Source organism: Aedes albopictus, chromosome 3 (assembly GCF_035046485.1).
Source record: "Aedes albopictus strain Foshan chromosome 3, AalbF5, whole genome shotgun sequence".
Classification (NCBI taxonomy): Eukaryota; Metazoa; Arthropoda; class Insecta; order Diptera; family Culicidae; genus Aedes; species Aedes albopictus.
In genome coordinates, this window is record NC_085138.1 from 58,054,505 (window position 1) to 58,072,082 (window position 17,578).

The window sequence follows — 17,578 nt, forward strand, 5'->3', positions numbered from 1 at the left end:
TCTGTCTGTCTGTCTGTCTGTCTGTCTGTCTGTCTGTCTGTCTGTCTGTCTGTCTGTCTGTCTGTCTGTCTGTCTGTCTGTCTGTCTGTCTGTCTGTCTGTCTGTCTGTCTGTCTGTCTGTCTGTCTGTCTGTTAAATGGTTATGGTTTCTTTCTTAGAACATCAAGCTTTTGAAATCAATTTCTTGGAACAACAAAGTACCAATCAGCATCTGAAGCAGCTTTCAAGCTGCTAAGCTGCTTAAGAGTCTAACTATGAACCTTACTGAAACTTGAAAGTGAGTTTTATTATGGAAAATGGAACATTTGCTTACTTGGAAAATGTTGCGAAGAACGAAGATTGATATTCTTTTAATGAGTAATTTCAATGATTGATTCGTTAGACAAATTCAAAGTTTTCAGAAAATGACACACATGAAGCAGAGTTCATCTAAAAACATTTATTAACTCTGTTATTCTCGCATCAGTCTATCGCACCTCACGAGCATAAAATCATCCAACTGGAAGTAACAGAATGTGAAATATGCAATATTGAGGATGTTGGTTGTGCAATGAACCGTTTTTTACGTGGGTTGATATTACACCGAATCTGCTGGAGAAAGGCGAAAAAAAACACGAGCCGTTTCATGAACACACGTTTTTCGCATCAAAGGAGTGCCCTTTTTTTGGTAGGCGGTGCCCAATGCATCGAAAACCGGACTCGAATCACATTTCAAAAAGTCTTGGTATGGATTTGTTGATTTTTCTAGTTCACTGATTAACTGTTTGGAATTTAATATTTGGTTGGTGGCGAGGCGTTCGAGCTAAACAAACCGTGCAATCTAATTACAACATATTGGTCGACTTTATTATTATTTGCCTTTTTCGTGGCGCTAAATTGAATTGCCAGGGGGTCGTTTCATATTCCAGTGCAAATTGCAAATCATTCTTGATAAACTGAATTAAAACTGTTGATACATGTAAATAGACTACAAAAGATTTGAATTCCTCATGAATCCTCATGAATTCTTCAGAATTTCATGATATGTAATTATTTAAATTACTACAGCGTTTTTTGTACACTTTGTCATTTTTTTTATCCCCCGCATCTGTTGTGTGATTTGCATTGAATTAAGCTGAATTTTTGAGTTTGATCAGGTTTGAAGAGCGCGTCATATGAACTGCAGGGTGTTATAAGCAACTCTACTAAATAATCTATAAAGCAAACTAATCCTATGTTTCTCCCTTATCTCTCCATCATTACAGGCGAACTGGTGGGGGCATCACGAAAGTTCCGCACCGACTTTCTCCAGGAGTGGCCAACGCCGGGAACTGGGCCTTACTTCGATACCGCTTCGATTCCCTCCAACATAACCGGATTGGTCGGCAAGACGGTCCTTCTGATCTGCAAAGTGAAAAACCTGGGAAACAGAACGGTAAGTGCAAACAGATTATCCTATTCTTTCAATCGAATTCCAACATCAACATCAACCAAAAAAGGTTGAACGTGGTCCCTTGATTGCGCCTTATGGCAAATAACAATAATTGTTACTTTGAATTGACTATCCCGAGTTTCCTTCAGTCCAAGGTTGTCCTCACCCTCCGCCTGGGTAGTGGAGCAAGAAATTCAAATCATCATTTCCGAAGCTTTAATCCTTCCCCCGGTATGAATATAAAAGTGGCCCCTTAATACACATGTATTCAAACATTCCGCCCTCTTATTTGAGCCCGTTTTTCCACCGATGATCCGAGGGGGATCCGATTGGATGATAAAAGTTTTCCTTCTCTTGCCGGAGGTACGTGGTGGCCTGATATGTATGTATGTAGTGTCGTCGTTCGTATGCAGTGCCAGGCATACAGCAAATACTTACATTGCATGCAATGGATACATCGACATAAATGCGAACCGTTCCGTTCGCTCGTCCCCATCATCAGGGAGAACTTTCATGGTGGCCAAAGTTGCAAATAAAATGAAACTTTATGACGGCTAGAGAGCACTCCCACTGTTTATGAATAGGGTGTGGATGATGCTAATAGCCGGTTCGGGTTCGCTCGTTAACTGCATACTGGCTGGTGGCTGGTCCTTATTGGTGGTCTGGATGGAGTCTACGGAGAGATAGACGTTTGCTTCAAGGTTATTCAAGCGATATATGTAGTACGTCGTGAAATGATTTGTAACTTCAAGCAACCTACTCAGGCGTTATAAAATATCACGGTTAAACCCATTAACATCCAAGAATTTCAACTTAGAAGTCATAAGGACTGTTCAATTTATAAAACGGACAACTTTACAAGGCTTTAAAAAGAAGACGCGTTGTTCAAATTTAACCACCCTTGGTTCGTTGTTCAGTACATCATCTTTCATTATAGTAATCATTTTTGAATCGAATAAAAATAGTTTCATTTGATGGAAAATCGGCCAGGTGTTAAATGAGGTGAATTTTTCGATTGCAGAAAATTGAAAATATATATAAACTCACTTTTCACATATGATATATCGTTTTTAATATCAGAAAAATATGTGCCATGCTGCAGCAGCATGAGTAATAAACATTTTGGGAAAAATTGAACTCAATTGGAAAATTAAGTGTTGAGATATTAAAGTCCCAAGTGAGCAGGGATTGGCGGCATGCACCGTGCGGTGCGAAAAAAAGCGTGTGCTTCACACAATCGCAAGTGTTCGTCTCCCGTTTTGCCGAGAGACAAGAGACGTATGAGTGAGAGCTTTCGTAATTGTGCGAGAGACAATCGCAGCACTAAGCTCTACGGCGCAGGGAGTAATGCACGGTGCTTGGGACTGTGCTTGTCTCCAAACAGAAAAAATCAATTAATAAATTAATTGAAGAGTTTGTGTTTTCGGCAAAGTTGTTAAGCTTGTCAAGGGTTGACAAGTGAAGGGTCGTTTGATTCGAAATTTTTGCAATCATGCGTAGTATCAAGCCAAGTGCAGAGCACGGAGACAAGCACCGAGAGAGTGCTTACGACAGAGCGTGAGAGACAGGAGAGCTCCAGCGCGCGGCAAAGTAAGCGAGCAACACACAACCGATTGCGCGTACTCGTCTCCTTCTAGTTTGTTGTGCTGTCTCGTAGCAGAGTGTGCGGCACGCAAAGAGATTTGAGTCGCACCCTATCCCTGCAAGTGAGATTCGATTTTTTGAATATAATTCAATTGTAAAGCAAAAAGGGCATGAAAATATTAATTAATTATTTTTTTATGCATCCAGTCGAAAGTGGGAATGATGTGGTTTTAAATGCAGAAAACTGATTCTTAACAGCATTGCTGGTTTGGTTACTGTGCGCCATTACAGACACAGTAATCAAAACAGTTTTGTTTTTTGAAGGTTCTTCCAAATAACAATGCAACCAAATGCAAGTTTTGCATAACAATGATGTTGGAAATAAAAACTTTGCATCCGATTACATATTATTAAATAAGGTGTACAATAACATAGGACCAACTTAGTTGAAAATAAATAATAACAAGATTTGCTAGAGTCGAAAATCTGCATAAATGGAACAAAAATTATGAAATGGTTCAATATGATCATCTTTATGGATTAAATTTTTGATGAAAAATGCAATTAAAACAATTTTTTTCTTCTGTATCATTCAGAGAGCAATATTCTACTACTCTAGACAAATTTTTAGCCGAATCCGTAATGCTATTGCAACACAGGATTTAAATGAACATTTTTTAATAATTTCTATGAAAACAAGGCAAATCACTATATCAAGCTGGAGACTGCTTGGTGCATTATTACTGACCAACTATTGAGCTTTACCTTTAATAGGATAGTATAAGATTCCAATACATTCAAAACTTCATGAAAATGTACATGTTAAGTATGTGGAAAGTTATGTCGAATTTTGAGAAATGGGTTTTTATTGATGTTTTACGAAAACCGCTTCAGTTACACAATAAAGAACATTTTGCTTAATGTTATATTTTTCCTACGTTTGAGAATATCTATAGAAAGTTATGCAAAAAACTGATAATGATTTTATTGAAAAATAAAATAAATATCTCACAAGAAAGTTGTCCGTTTTATAAATTGAACAGTCCTTATAGGTATCTGAAACAGATGAACTTGTGCATAAAGACTGATTATAACAATTCTAGAACTACACAGCAAAAAAATTCTTGTGATATCACATCGTTTTCGCTGCACACCAATCGCGTCTTAAAATTGATGTACAAATTACATTCTTCCCACGCAGCTACACTGAAAATATTCTACACGTTCGAGCCACATGTTTCAAACATGGATTTTCACCACTTGAAAAACATCTGAATTTAACGTGTCAAACCAGTCATAGAATTACTTTTCGAAATCATGTGTGAAACACGTTAGTTTGGCATCCAAATGTCAATTTTCTTAGTATATCTATAGCTTGATCAGTAGCAGGCACCCTGATGCGGGTCCCTGATCTTCAAAAAATGAAGCATGCTAAGACGGGCGAGTTCGGTGATGTACCTTAAGTGGTAGGCGAACCATTTCCATTGTCGATACACAAACACACTGTCAAACACGATCAAATCATGTGTAAAAGCTAGTGGTTTAGAACCTAAACTATTCAACATCTGATTCAAAAGAATTACACGTTAATGTAGCTTGCTGTTTTAAACGATAAATTAACGTGAAAAAGAACATGGATGAGGCGTGTCGATTATTTTCAGTGTACGTTCGAAAAAGGATACATCGCCAGAAATTACGCGCCTATATATTACAAAATTATTTGCTGTGTAATCGTTCAACCATGCTCTCTTCATCGTACCGCCAACTCATCTATCTCAATCCATTGGAGTCTATAATGAGCCCCGATCACAATCCATCTTAGTAAAACGACTTGTGCAAATCCTGTTCGCTATAATTGTCTACCACGGTAATCCCGCTGTTTCCGGATCGTCAGTCTTAATCTCTGCTTCTTAGTCAGTCCTGGCCCTGAGAAGCAGCCAGTGCCATTCCATGCGTTCGGCTTCCTTTGTGATGTCTTAATTAAAAATCGACTATATCGCAAAGCCGCAGTGCCACTATCGCTGCCGGAACATTCAGGCGAGTTCCACCAAACCCGGAGACATCCTTCCGAGCTCCTGAGTCTGGCTGCGGGCTGCGCTGCGTCTCCTTTGAATTGAGCCGTTGAGTCGGGTGCTGCCAAGCCGATGATAGAATCTTAATTGGCATTAGGAAAATGCTTTTATTCCATCTTGATCTGCACGTCTTGATGGCGGCTACACGGTGTGGTTCGGTGGCAGTTTGGGGTGCCGACGAAGGACCCGGATTCCGAGGGGTATTCTTTTCTTTCGAAGGAACCCATCTGGACTGGTATTTCTTCCTACGGCGGCATTCAAGCTGTGCCGGTGCGTGGGGTTTCGTGTTCTTTGACATCAAAGCCGAAACTGAATGACAGAGAGCTAAGGACTGGCTCTGGCTTTTTGGATCCGGAAAAGCCAACCAATACACAAACCATCACCTGGGACTGCCAACGGGACTGGGATTATCGATGGGAATTGTGAAAATGCGAAGAAGCGGATTTTGTTGACCCAATTGTCAGAGTTTTATTGAAAAACTTCCCGAGGGTTCATTGACGAACTTGCGTTAGAAGAAATTGAGGCTTTGTTGATTTTAAATATTTAGTTTTTTTTTTTGCTCTATAAAATTTACCCGAAATTTTTGTTTTTTTCTTCAATGATTTAACCTAATTTACAGCTTCTTTTGTCCATTAGGGCACTGCGTGAGCGTTTCCAATTGACACTTGTTTTTTGTACAGCGCCTATTCTAATTTATTCTACTTTATCGAACTGGTTGTCTTTGCGCTGCTGTCACTTTTCTACCCTGTCCATGGTAAAATGATGAGCACGAGGATGTTGATGTGTGGCTCATGTTCCTTTTCCAGTCCGATTGGGGGTCCATTATGAGTTGTCATTAGCCATTATCCAGGTTTCCGGGTCCGTTTGAGCATATGCTCTGAAGAGGGTCAGGTGCCAGCTGTTCTCGGAGGGAAGAGCAACTGACGAAAAAATGCAAGTGTCGGGGCTGGGATTGAATCCATGACCATCCACTTATGAAATGAACGTGTAGCTTGTAGCGTGTTGCTAAAATGTGTAGCTAAAAAGAACTTTTGTTTGCATAGCCCATCTGCTGTTTTAGGAAAATTGTTTCAATAATTGTTTTATTTATGTAGCACCACATCGCATTCCTGTAATATAAACTAAATCCGGAATTTGTGATAATAATTATCATTTCTTAATTGCAGTCTTCCAGCCTCGTTTGTGTCCTATTTCATTCAGATTACACCCTACCTGGTCTTCATAGCGTACTCGCTGCACCCCCAAACATTCTAGTAAAGACTGTTCTTGTTAGCTTGTAAGAATGGCCACTGACTAGGTTATGAAACCTACAAGGAGAACAGCGTTTGCTGAATTCAACTCCTCGATTTGAGTTCAACAAGCGATAACTAACTACGACCCAAAGTTGACCGAAGCAAGAGCTCTAATAGCAGCTTGGCTATCTGAACAGAAGCATATTACATTAAACATTACGTGCTGCTGAAGTGCTATTTGCACTCCGTACATATGAAGATTTCAGCCTGAAAAATGAAAGGGAATTTCGTGGAAAATGTCCTATGTGGAAAATTACAAGCAATTGTAAGATCACTTGGAGCAAGGACAAGTTTGTCCCAATCCACCAAAAGTGGAAAAACGTGGTGTGTGTTGATTTGCGGTTCACAGGAGTTTCCTCTAGTAAACCGAGTACCGATAGGCGTTAAGTGCAAGAAAGTACCTCTTGTTTGACATGAATGTGTAGTGAACCAAGAAGTCAAACAGAACTTCGAGCGCTGCCGTGGGAGTTGAAGAGAACGCTCCAGACATCGCCATTAAGCACATCCTTTGGAGATGGCCTAACTTTGATTGGATCGTTCTCATTTCGCCCTTTTGCCACCACACAAGACATTCATAAACCAATATTGGCCGAACAACAGTTGTGTAGATCCATTTGATATACTTGGATTTTAGACCAAAAGTTGTACCGAAGGTTCGCCGGCATTGCCCGAAGGCCATACAAGCTTTCTTGATTCTGAACTCAATGTAAGGTGTCCAGGAAAGCTAGGAATCAAGAATGACTCTAAAGTACTTTACCTGTTCAGTCACATCGATTTCAGAATCAAAGAGATGCAAAGGTCGAACGCCATTACGGTTTCGTCTTTCCGTAAAAAAAAAACCAGATTAATCCACCTAGTGGTGGAGTGCCTTTCTCGTCGAATATGTATTCATAATCTTTACGTCGACATTAGCTGATCCTAAGAACACTTATACGCTTAATACGATTCATGTAAAATTTGACCTCCTTATGAACCGAAATTGGGTTTTTAAATTAAGAAAAATGTATTGATTTTTTGATTTTATACGAAAAAGCACTTTTTTCTGAGCCACTATGATTTTTTTCAGATTTTTAGAACATCACTTTGGTACCTAAAATGAATTTCAAAGAGATTTTTTAAAACCACCTTTTGACAGCTGGGCAACTGTTTGACAGCTCCGCCCAGTACAAAATGCAAACTGATTTTTAAATAGGTTCCCGAGACCCGAGCACTAAAATTCATGAAAATTTGGATTTCGGCTCAGTTTGTCATGGAGATTCAGAATATGGGATTATCTCAACATCGCTAAAGAAGCCAATTGGGCACTGTAATTTTAGACGCAAAAGGAGATTGTAATAGTAGTTTACACAACAAGGTGCAGAATGAAGATTTTTACAGCACGAGTCTTATATTTGGAGTTGGATAATAACGACGAGTGCTGTAAATATCGAGTTCTGCACGGAGTTGCGTACAACGTTTTTTGCCATTTCATAAATTACCACTTGAGGATAATTCTATCTAAACTTTTTCATCAAACTGTACACTGATGTTCATAGCCATGTTTAAGAAAGTCTGATCATAGCAGGTAATGCTGTTCAGTTGTCACAAATTTTCAAACGTGCATCCATAAAGCATCAAGAAGTTCATCAAACTGAAAACAGTGCTGTAATGGTTCATTATGCAACGCAAATCAGTGCTGTAATGAACCATTACAGCACTGCCAATTTGGTGTGGGAAAGTAGGCCTTTTCCTAGAAGATTTGCGTATTTTTACGCCTATTACGATGAGAAATTGCAAAATAGTTATTTATGCAACAAGTTGCAAAATGATGATTTTTTCAGCACGAGTCGTACATTTATCCAACGAGGCTTGCCGAGTTGGATAAATACGACGAGTGCTGAAAAAATCGAGTTTTGCAACGAGTTGCATACAACATTTTTTGTAATTACGAAAAATACTCATTCAGTATGATTGTTTCTACCTCTACAAACATGTATCAGGGGAGAGGAACCACGTGCGAGTACATGCTTATCAGATCAGCGTAGTATTTTTTTGTTCGATCAGGTAGGCTATGGTGTAGTAAGTGTCACCAATGAACGAGCTGCCGTCGTCAAACAGTTGTGCACAGACAAAAGCAAAGGAAGTTTCAGCAGCTGCCCCTTCACCAAATTTGCAGTTCGAATCGGAATTCAAATCGTTCTTATTCAGATTTGAGCTACTCAGAGGATGTGCACGCATCAGCTGAATCTGCTGTAGGCGTGGCAGCAAGTGAAAAGTGCGTGCTGGCAAAACCCAACTAACAATCGCCAGCCGCAAACAAGCATGCATGCTGAATTGTTGCTTTATAATGGTAATTATAGCTGAACTAAAATTATGCTGTACATATTACTGTACAAATGCTTTTTCAATTAAAAAAGTAGCCAATGTTCAACTTTTCGTATTGGTATTAATAATGATAATTTAAAACACTTTTCAAGCGTCAATTTCTTGATTTTGCTTTGGCTGACCAAGCCATGTGGGAAATTACACTGTTGAAAATGCTTTGACATCCATGTGCACAACAGAACATGTGCTCGATGAACAAATTGAGATTTGAAATTATGAAAAGAAATCCACGTACTCCGGTGAGACTCGAACTCACGACTCCCAATTCGCTAGACGGGCGCTTCTATTCCTTCAAGCTACGGAGTCACTCGACTATCTCCGTCGCCAGCAGGCCTAGAACTGAACTCGATTCCACAATCGCACATGGTTATCTTCTTTTCACAATCCAAACCATCTGAACATCTAATTCCCATCCGAAGGGGGTTTGGATTGTGAAAAGAAGATAACCATGTGCGATTGTGGAATCAAGTTCAGTTCTAGGCCTGCTGGCGACGGAGATAGTCGAGTGACTCCGTAGCTTGAAGGAATAGAAGCGCCCGTCTAGCGAATTGGGAGTCGTGAGTTCGAGTCTCACCGGAGTACGTGGATTTCTTTTCATAATTTCAAATCTCAATTTGTTCATCGAGCACATGTTCTGTTGTGTGCACATGGATGTCAAAGCATTTTCAACTTTTCAAGCGTTTAATAAGATTTTTATTCGACTCGCAATAATTCCTTTACAACATAGTTTAACAAGACTTTTTTCTGCTTCTTGTTAAGTTCATTTAAAAATTAGGACATGTATCTGAATAATGTGTTTTTCACAAGTCAAATAAGCGCTTTCGTTTCACCATACTTCAACTCAGAGTATATGATGAAAAACACGTGTTTTTTACCGAACAACAGCTGAATTAATCTGTTGTTTAGTCGTTAACCATAATGTTGTGCTAATTCACCACTGCTGTATAGGAGTCAGAGTCTGATCATTATTAAACCACGGGAAGTTTATGTTTTAATTTGAGCGCTGCAATTCATCATCTCATGGATGGCGCAGATAGGAAGGCATGCGGCTGGCAATCGACGGGTCTCGAGTTCGAATCTGGATTTAGGTAAATTTATGTGTAGTTATTATTTCACAATATTTGTTCACAGCATTAAGTTCCAATCATAATCTCTCGTGGAAATTGAAAAATTTTGCATTTTTTTTATTTTTAATCATTTTTGCTAAAGCTGAATAATAGCTTTACTATATATTTGTAAAACGATTTTACAACAAACATTTCAGTTGGTACACAACGCTATGCTTTACAGTTTCTCCAAATTTGTGTGAACAAAACCCGAACAAAAGTTGTGCCTGAAAATTATCCAAATGTTATTCAGCATCATGCTGAATCAATTTGTCGTAAAGGTGCTTATAAAATGAGTGATTGGTAGTTGGGAAGTGCCGAAAAGTGCTACTTTTCAGCACTTTTAAGAGTGCCGAAAAGTAGCACTTTTCGGCACACTTGCATCAGCGGTGAAAAGTAGGCCATTTCATCATACTTCAGCCTATTGAAATGTCCAACTTTTCACAACGTAATTACAAAAAAACTTTTTTGCAACTTCTCATCGTAATAGGCCATTTTACCTCACGCAAATCTGACAGGAAAAGGCCTACTTTCCCACACCAAATTAACAGTGCTGTAATGGTTCATTACAGCACTGATTTGCGTTGCGTTATGAACCATTACAGCACTGTTTTCAGTTTTGATCAACTTATTGATGCTTTCTGGACGCAGGTTTGAAAAATTGTGACAACTGCACAGTATAACCTACTATGATCAGACTTCCTTAATCATGACTATGAACATCAGTGTGCAGTCTGATGAAAAAGTTTTGTTAAAAACTATCCTCAAGTGGTAATTTATGAAGTTGCAAAAAACGTTGTACGCAACTCGGTGCAGAACTCGATTTTTACAGCACTCATCGTAATTATCCAACTCGGCAAGCCTCGTTGGATAAATGTACGGCTCGTGCAGTACAAATCATCATTCTGCACCTTGTTGCGTAAACTACTATAATTCAGTGCTTTTCAGTGTTGATGCGATTAAATTATAATTTTCCCATAACACGTTGACCATCCTACATTATATAAACACCGCAGGCACTTGGATTTGTGTGATTTGATGAGATTGCTTTGGTCACGATTTTGTTCTCTTGCATATATGAAGACTTAGATCATTTCTTCACTTTTCATCTTACCCAAAGTTTATCAGGCTATCAGAAAAGCCACAATTTAATTTATCGCTAACATTGGTTTTGTTCTCTTTCATAATTCCACTATGTGAGTGGAGCATGTATGAGTTCGGTTCAATTTTACGTTTGACCATTTCCGGCGGGCACCTGGAACCGATTCTATGACACTACTGGTTGTCCCAAATATTATCTATGGCTATTTTCTTGTCAACTGGATATCAGGTTGCCTAGAAAACCATTAATTGATGTGTTGCATGGGGAGCATCCATTAAGTAAGTATGTCACGCTGAAATTAGAAATTTTCGAAGTCCTCAACCACCCCCCCCCCCTACGAGTACGGGCTTTTCCTATATTTAATACACTACGTATCATCGCATATCAGTCCCATATTTGATGGGTTTCGAATTCATATGGGAGAGTTATGCGATGATATGCAGAACATTGCTTGTCACATTTACCACTTACCCATCCATTTCCGGCGGGGCACTCGATACCTGTTCTTGAACACTAAAGGTTCTCCCAAATATGCGTCTGAGACTTTTAGCTTAGCTGTTAAAATATGGTTATTGAAAAAGCCGCGATTTAGTGCGTCGCATGCATAGGTACGGTAGAGTTTTATATTTTACCACTTATAACGAGACACCCAAAATCGGTTCCCGGAAAGGATCTGTTGTCCCAAATTTGATCTGAGACTATTTTCTTGCTAACCGTTCATTTGGTTACCGAATAAATCATGAGACATGTCACATGTATTGATTCTCTTGTACATTTGAATTACTCCGGCGGAACAGACGGAATCGGTTCCGTGGAACACTGATATGGTCTGAGACTTTTTTCTTGTCTACTGTACATCATGTTATCTAAAAAGCCGTGATTTGAGGTGTCGCATGCATGGCTTTGGTTCACTTTCAGATTTGGCCACTTCTGTTGGGACACCCGAAACCGGTTCCGGAATACTACCGATAGTCTCTAATGCAGGGTGTTAGGATCGTGAGTGCAAACCTTTATTTTCTTACACCGCACATTGGCGGCGTTGTCTTTTTATTTCATAACCACTGCAGCAGTGGTTCGGCATATGATCAAGACTGTGAGCGCGATGCAAAATGTTATACCAGCGGGCACTAGCTCCAGTGGCACAGTGTGCAAAAAAGTACTTACCTTTACAGTTGCAAATTCATGATCTGATATACAATGTTGAATTCGGAATTACAAGAACACGAGAAGAGCTAGACGTTTGATGTCAAAGAACGAATTGCAGAAAAGAACAGGGTGCCTAAGAGAAAATTCAAATTCATTACGCATTTTTAAAGATAATTTACAAAACCATACACTACTTTTGAGCTTATTTGCTTTAAAAAACCCTAATTAATCCACCTAGCGGTGGTGGTGCCTTTCTCGTGCTTTAAAATACCCTTTCAACAAAACTCAAGCGACATGTTGTTGACATTGACGTAAATATAAAATGAAAACTGCTTGCTAAATCTACTCAATATGGATACATTTTATATAAGCATAACATCCAATACTCAGAAAATATTAGACAACGATCTAAAAATCAAATCAAACAAGTGTCATGAAGCCGCAAAATTTTGAACCGTCATTTTAGATTTTCAGGTCATCATTTTTTGACTCCGGATATATACCCCAACTAAACTAACCGCCATCTTGAGCATTGAAACACCATCTTGGATGTTCTGGTACTCATTTTTGGACTCTGCACCTAAAATTACATAAAATAGTTGCCGTATTGAATTTTGACATGTCGTTTAGGATTTTCTGGTTACCAGTTTTGGACTAAGACCGGCATTCTTCCCCATTCAAATTATAGTCATATTGCAGACTGTGTGAAACAGCTCACAGCTTGGGGTTTCTGATTACAAATTTTGAATTCTGGACATATTTCCATACCAAATATGCCCATAATGCAAAAATCGAAAATCCTATAAAATAGGCGCTAACTTGAATACTTGAATCTTAGATTTTAGAACGCTATCTTGGATAATCTGTTGGACTCCGAACATATTTCCCATACCAAATACACTTATTTTACATAATTTTAGAGCTCAAAATTCAATGAAACAGCCGCCATCTTCTGTTCAGGGTTGACGCGATCAAATTCTCATTTTTTCATTCAACGTTGACCCATCCTGCTATAAATTCACACCCCAGAAATCAGAAATGGTTCGATTAGATGAGATCGCTTTAGTTTTGTCTATATTTTGTTCTCTTTCATGTATGAGAACTTAGACCTACTCGTCACTGTTGTTCATACCTAACGTTTATCAAGCCATTAAACAAAGCCACGATTTCATTTCCACTTGTACGTTGGTTCTGCTAAACAACAGCTAGTCTCTAATGTAATCTAAGGCTATTTTCTTGCTAATCGTTCATTAGGTTATCAAAAAATCTGTGATCTGATGTATCGTATGTATGCACAGTTAAATCCATCAGTTCTTCAGTTCCATCAGTTTTTAAATTTACTGCTTTGTCTCAGTATGAAGCATACAAGAAATTGTATTATGTAAAACTCAGTGATTTTTTTTTTCGTTTTTATTTTTGTGTATTTTAACTAGTTGCTAATTCTATACTCAAAACTCAGTGATATTGAATAGAGATTTATGTGTTAAATTTGTTTACGGCGGGTATGATTTTCAGAAATTCTTGCTGTGTGGGATTGGTTCATTTTTATATTTGGTAACTTCCGGTGGGATACGCGGAACTGATTCCATGACACTACCGGTTGTCCCAATTATGATCTGAGATTTTTTTTTATTGCTAATTCTTTACCTTTGCCTAATCACCGCGATTTGTTATATCACATGTATGGGTTTGATTTACTTTTACTTTCAACCACTTTCGAAGCAACAGCCGCACCCGCAACACTACCGGGAATCTAATGTGATATGCCCCTATTTTTCCATCAGGTTGTCGAAAAGTCGTGATTTGATTTACCGCATCCATGGGTTTGGTTAAATTTTACATTTTACTACTCGGATCTGATTCCGGGTAACTACCGGCTGAACCAAATATGGTTTGACACTATTTTTTTGTTAACTGTTCATCGGTTAACCAAAACGCTGTAAACTGAAGGTGTCACATGCAGAGTTTGACAATTTCAACGGGACTCACGGAACCGATTCCGGAACACTACCAGTTGTCTCTAGTGTGATCTAAGGCTATTTTCTTTCTAACTGTTCATCAGGTTATCGCAAAAGCCACGATTTGATGTGTCACATGCCTGGATTTGGTTCACTTTTACATTTGGTCTCTTCCGGCCACTCAAAACCGATTCCGAAACACTTGCTGGCCGTTCATTAGGTAATCGAAAAAGCCGCTATTTGATGTGATGTATGTACGGGTTTGTTTCTCTTTCAGATTTGACCACTTCGGCGGGATACCCGGAACCGATTCCGGAACACTACCGGTTCAGACATGGTCTGAGACTATTTTCCTGCTTATTGTTCATCAGGTCATCGAAAATGCCGTGGTTTGATGTGTCGCATGCATGGGTTTGATTCAATTGTATGTTTGGCCACTTCCAGCGGCACGCCTAGAACCGGTTCTGGAACACTACCGGTTCATACATGGTTTGAGATTATTTTCCTGCTCATTGTCTATCAGGTCAACGAAAATGCCGTGGTTTGCTGTATCGCATGCATGGGGTTGGTTCAATTGTATATTTGGCAACTTCCAACGGGACGCCTAGAACCGGTTCCGGAACACTACCGGTTCAGATATGGTCTGAGATTGTTTTTTTGTTTACCGCTCATCAGGTTATCGAAAATGCCGTGGTTTGATGTATCGCATGCATGGGTTTGTTTCACTTGTATATTTGGCAACTTCTAGCGGGACGCCCAGAACCGGTTCGGGAATACTACCGGTTCAGATATGGTCTGAGACTATTTTCCTGCTTACCGCTCATCAGGTTATCTAAAATTCTGTGGTTTGATGTGTCGCATGTATGGGTTTGGTTCACTTTGATATTTGGCCACTTCCGGCGGGACACCCGGAACCGGTTCTAGAACATTACCGGTTCAGATATGGTCTGAGACTATTTTGCTGATAATCGCTCATCAGATTATCGAAAATGCCGTGGTTTGATGTGTCGGATGTATAGGGTTGCTGCATTTTCATATCTGGTCCCTTCCTGGGCTACCATTCCGGAACACCTAATTGACCATATCTCCGGAACGGCTGGACCGATCCGAACCATTTTCAATAGGAAACAATGGGACCAGATTCCGCGTCGAATGAACCGTCGGTCATTGAAATCGGTTGAGGTTTACTGCCAAAAAGTGATGTGAGTTTTTTTGTACACACTCACACATACGCACACACACACGCACACACATACACACACACACACACACACACATACACACACACAGACATCACCTCAATTCGTCGACCTGAGTTGATTGGTATATATGACTCGACTCTCCGGGGCTTCTATCAAAAAGTCATTTTTGGAGTGAACATATAGCCTTTCCAGTACACTTAGTGTACGAGAAAGGCAAAACTAAGTTATTTAGCTAAACCAATAGATTCAAAGATCTTTTTGGTAGAAAATTTAATAATCTTTCGAATGAGGGTTAAAAAGCTGCGCTAAGCTTGCCCATTTTCAAGTTATAGCCAGTTTGAGGCAAGCAGTCTTGTAAACATTCGGCACTTTTCACTACCTTCATTTCGGTGCCGCAGTCAGGTGTCAGCTTGCTTTGTTAAATTCATGCGCTACCGTTACCTCTTACACACAACACGAGTGGTAGGACGAAGATCAATGAAAATAAAAGAGGGTCAAATCAATGTCGTCTGACACGATGACATTTGTCTAATTCTAGCGTATCGCATGGATTTCAGCCAATTTAGATTATGAATGTTAATATTAGTTTATTCTTGCTTGTTGATTTTAATACGACACACATATGGCCAACACATTGTGGAGGAAGACAAGAATAACGAAAGCCGAACCGTTTCCCGAAGGCGCAATCGTGGTCAAGTGCATTCGTTTGACATTTTTGTTTCGTAAGGTAGTGTGATTGCTTGTGTTGCGAATATCGGAGACAAAGGCAGCCGAATATCGACGAAAAAGTGTCAATGACTGTGATCTCTAACAAGACTGGAGGCAAGCAAAATCAAAAAACATATAAAGTTCAATTACTACGTAACGGTTGAGATTTGACCATATGCGTAGAAATTTTGTTTTCGCCATTTATGATTCTCTATCACACCTTTAAAAGTTTGCATTCACGAACCTAACACCCTGTATAGTCTGAACCTATTTGCTTGCCAACGTTCGTAAGATTATCAAAAAAAGCCGCGCTTTGCGGTCGCATGCATAGGTTTGGTTCAATTTTATATTTGGCCACTTTCGGCGGAACACCCGAAACTAATTTCGACACTACCGGAAGTCCCTAATGTGGTCTTAGTCTATTTCCTTGATAACCAGTCATCAGGTTATCGGAAAAACCGTTATTTGTTGTATCGCATTCATGGGATTAACTTTCTTGTTTCGGTGGGGCACCCGGAAACGGTTTTGGAACTAGACGGGTTCAGGTATGGTCTGAGACTATTTTCATGCTAACCGTTCATCAGGTTATCGAACAAGCCGCTGTTTGATGTGCGGCATGCATGGGTTTGGTTCACTTTTATATAATGCCATTTCCGGAGAGACACCCGGAACTGGTTCCGGAATACAACCGGCAGTCCCCAATGTGGTCTGAGCCTACTTCCTTTATAACCGGCCATCAGGTTATAGGAAAAGCCGTGATTTGATGTGTCGCATGCATGGGTTTGGTTCACTTTATATTTGTCCACTTCCGTCGGGACCCCCGGAACCGGTTCCGGAGAACTACCGGTTCAGATATGGGCTGATACTGTTTTCTTGCTAAACGTTCATCAGGTTATCGAAAATGCCGCTGTTTGATGTGTCGCATGCATGGGTTTGGTTCTCTTTTATATTTGGCCACTTCCGGCTGGACATCCGGAACCGGTTCCGAAACACAACCGGTTCAGATATGGTCTTATTCAATTTTCTTGCAAACCGTTCATCAGGCTACCGAAATTGCCAATGTTTGATGTGTCGCATGAATGGGTTGTTTTCAATTTTATATTTGGCCACTTCCGGTGGGACACTCAGAACCGGTTCCGGAACACTTCCGGTTCAGATATGGCCTGAGACTATTTTCCTGCTTACCATTCATCAGATAATAGCAAATGCCGTGGTTTGATGGGTCGCATGCATGGGTTTGTTGCATTTTCATGTCTGGCCCCTTCCAGGGGTACCGGTCCGGAACACCTAAATGGCCATAACTCCGGAACGGCTGGACCGATCCGAACCATTTTCAATAGGAAACAATGGGACCAGATTCCGCGTCGAATGAACCGTCGGTCATTAAAATAGGTTGAGGTTTACTGCCAAAAAGTGATGTGAGTTTTTTTGTACACATACACACATACATACACACACACACATACACACACACACATACATACACACAGACATCACCTCAATTCGTCGAGCTGAGTTGATTGGTATATGTGACTCGACCCTCCGGGCCTTCTATCAAAAAGTCATTTTTGGAGTGAACATATAGCCTTTCCAGTACACTTAGTGTACGAGAAAGGCAAAAAGAAAAACCCAG

General features: G+C 39.8%; 1 protein-coding gene across 1 annotated transcript in view; it reads left to right on the forward strand.

Annotated features, from left to right (window-relative positions):
* LOC109426949 (zwei Ig domain protein zig-8) overlaps nucleotides 1-17,578 on the forward strand; it is a 569,430-nt gene that overhangs the window by 532,549 nt on the left and 19,303 nt on the right. The window contains exon 4 of the mRNA XM_062859427.1: nucleotides 1,245-1,414. Within this exon, the coding sequence (XP_062715411.1) occupies nucleotides 1,245-1,414 (170 nt within the window). The remainder of the gene's footprint in view (nucleotides 1-1,244; nucleotides 1,415-17,578) is intronic.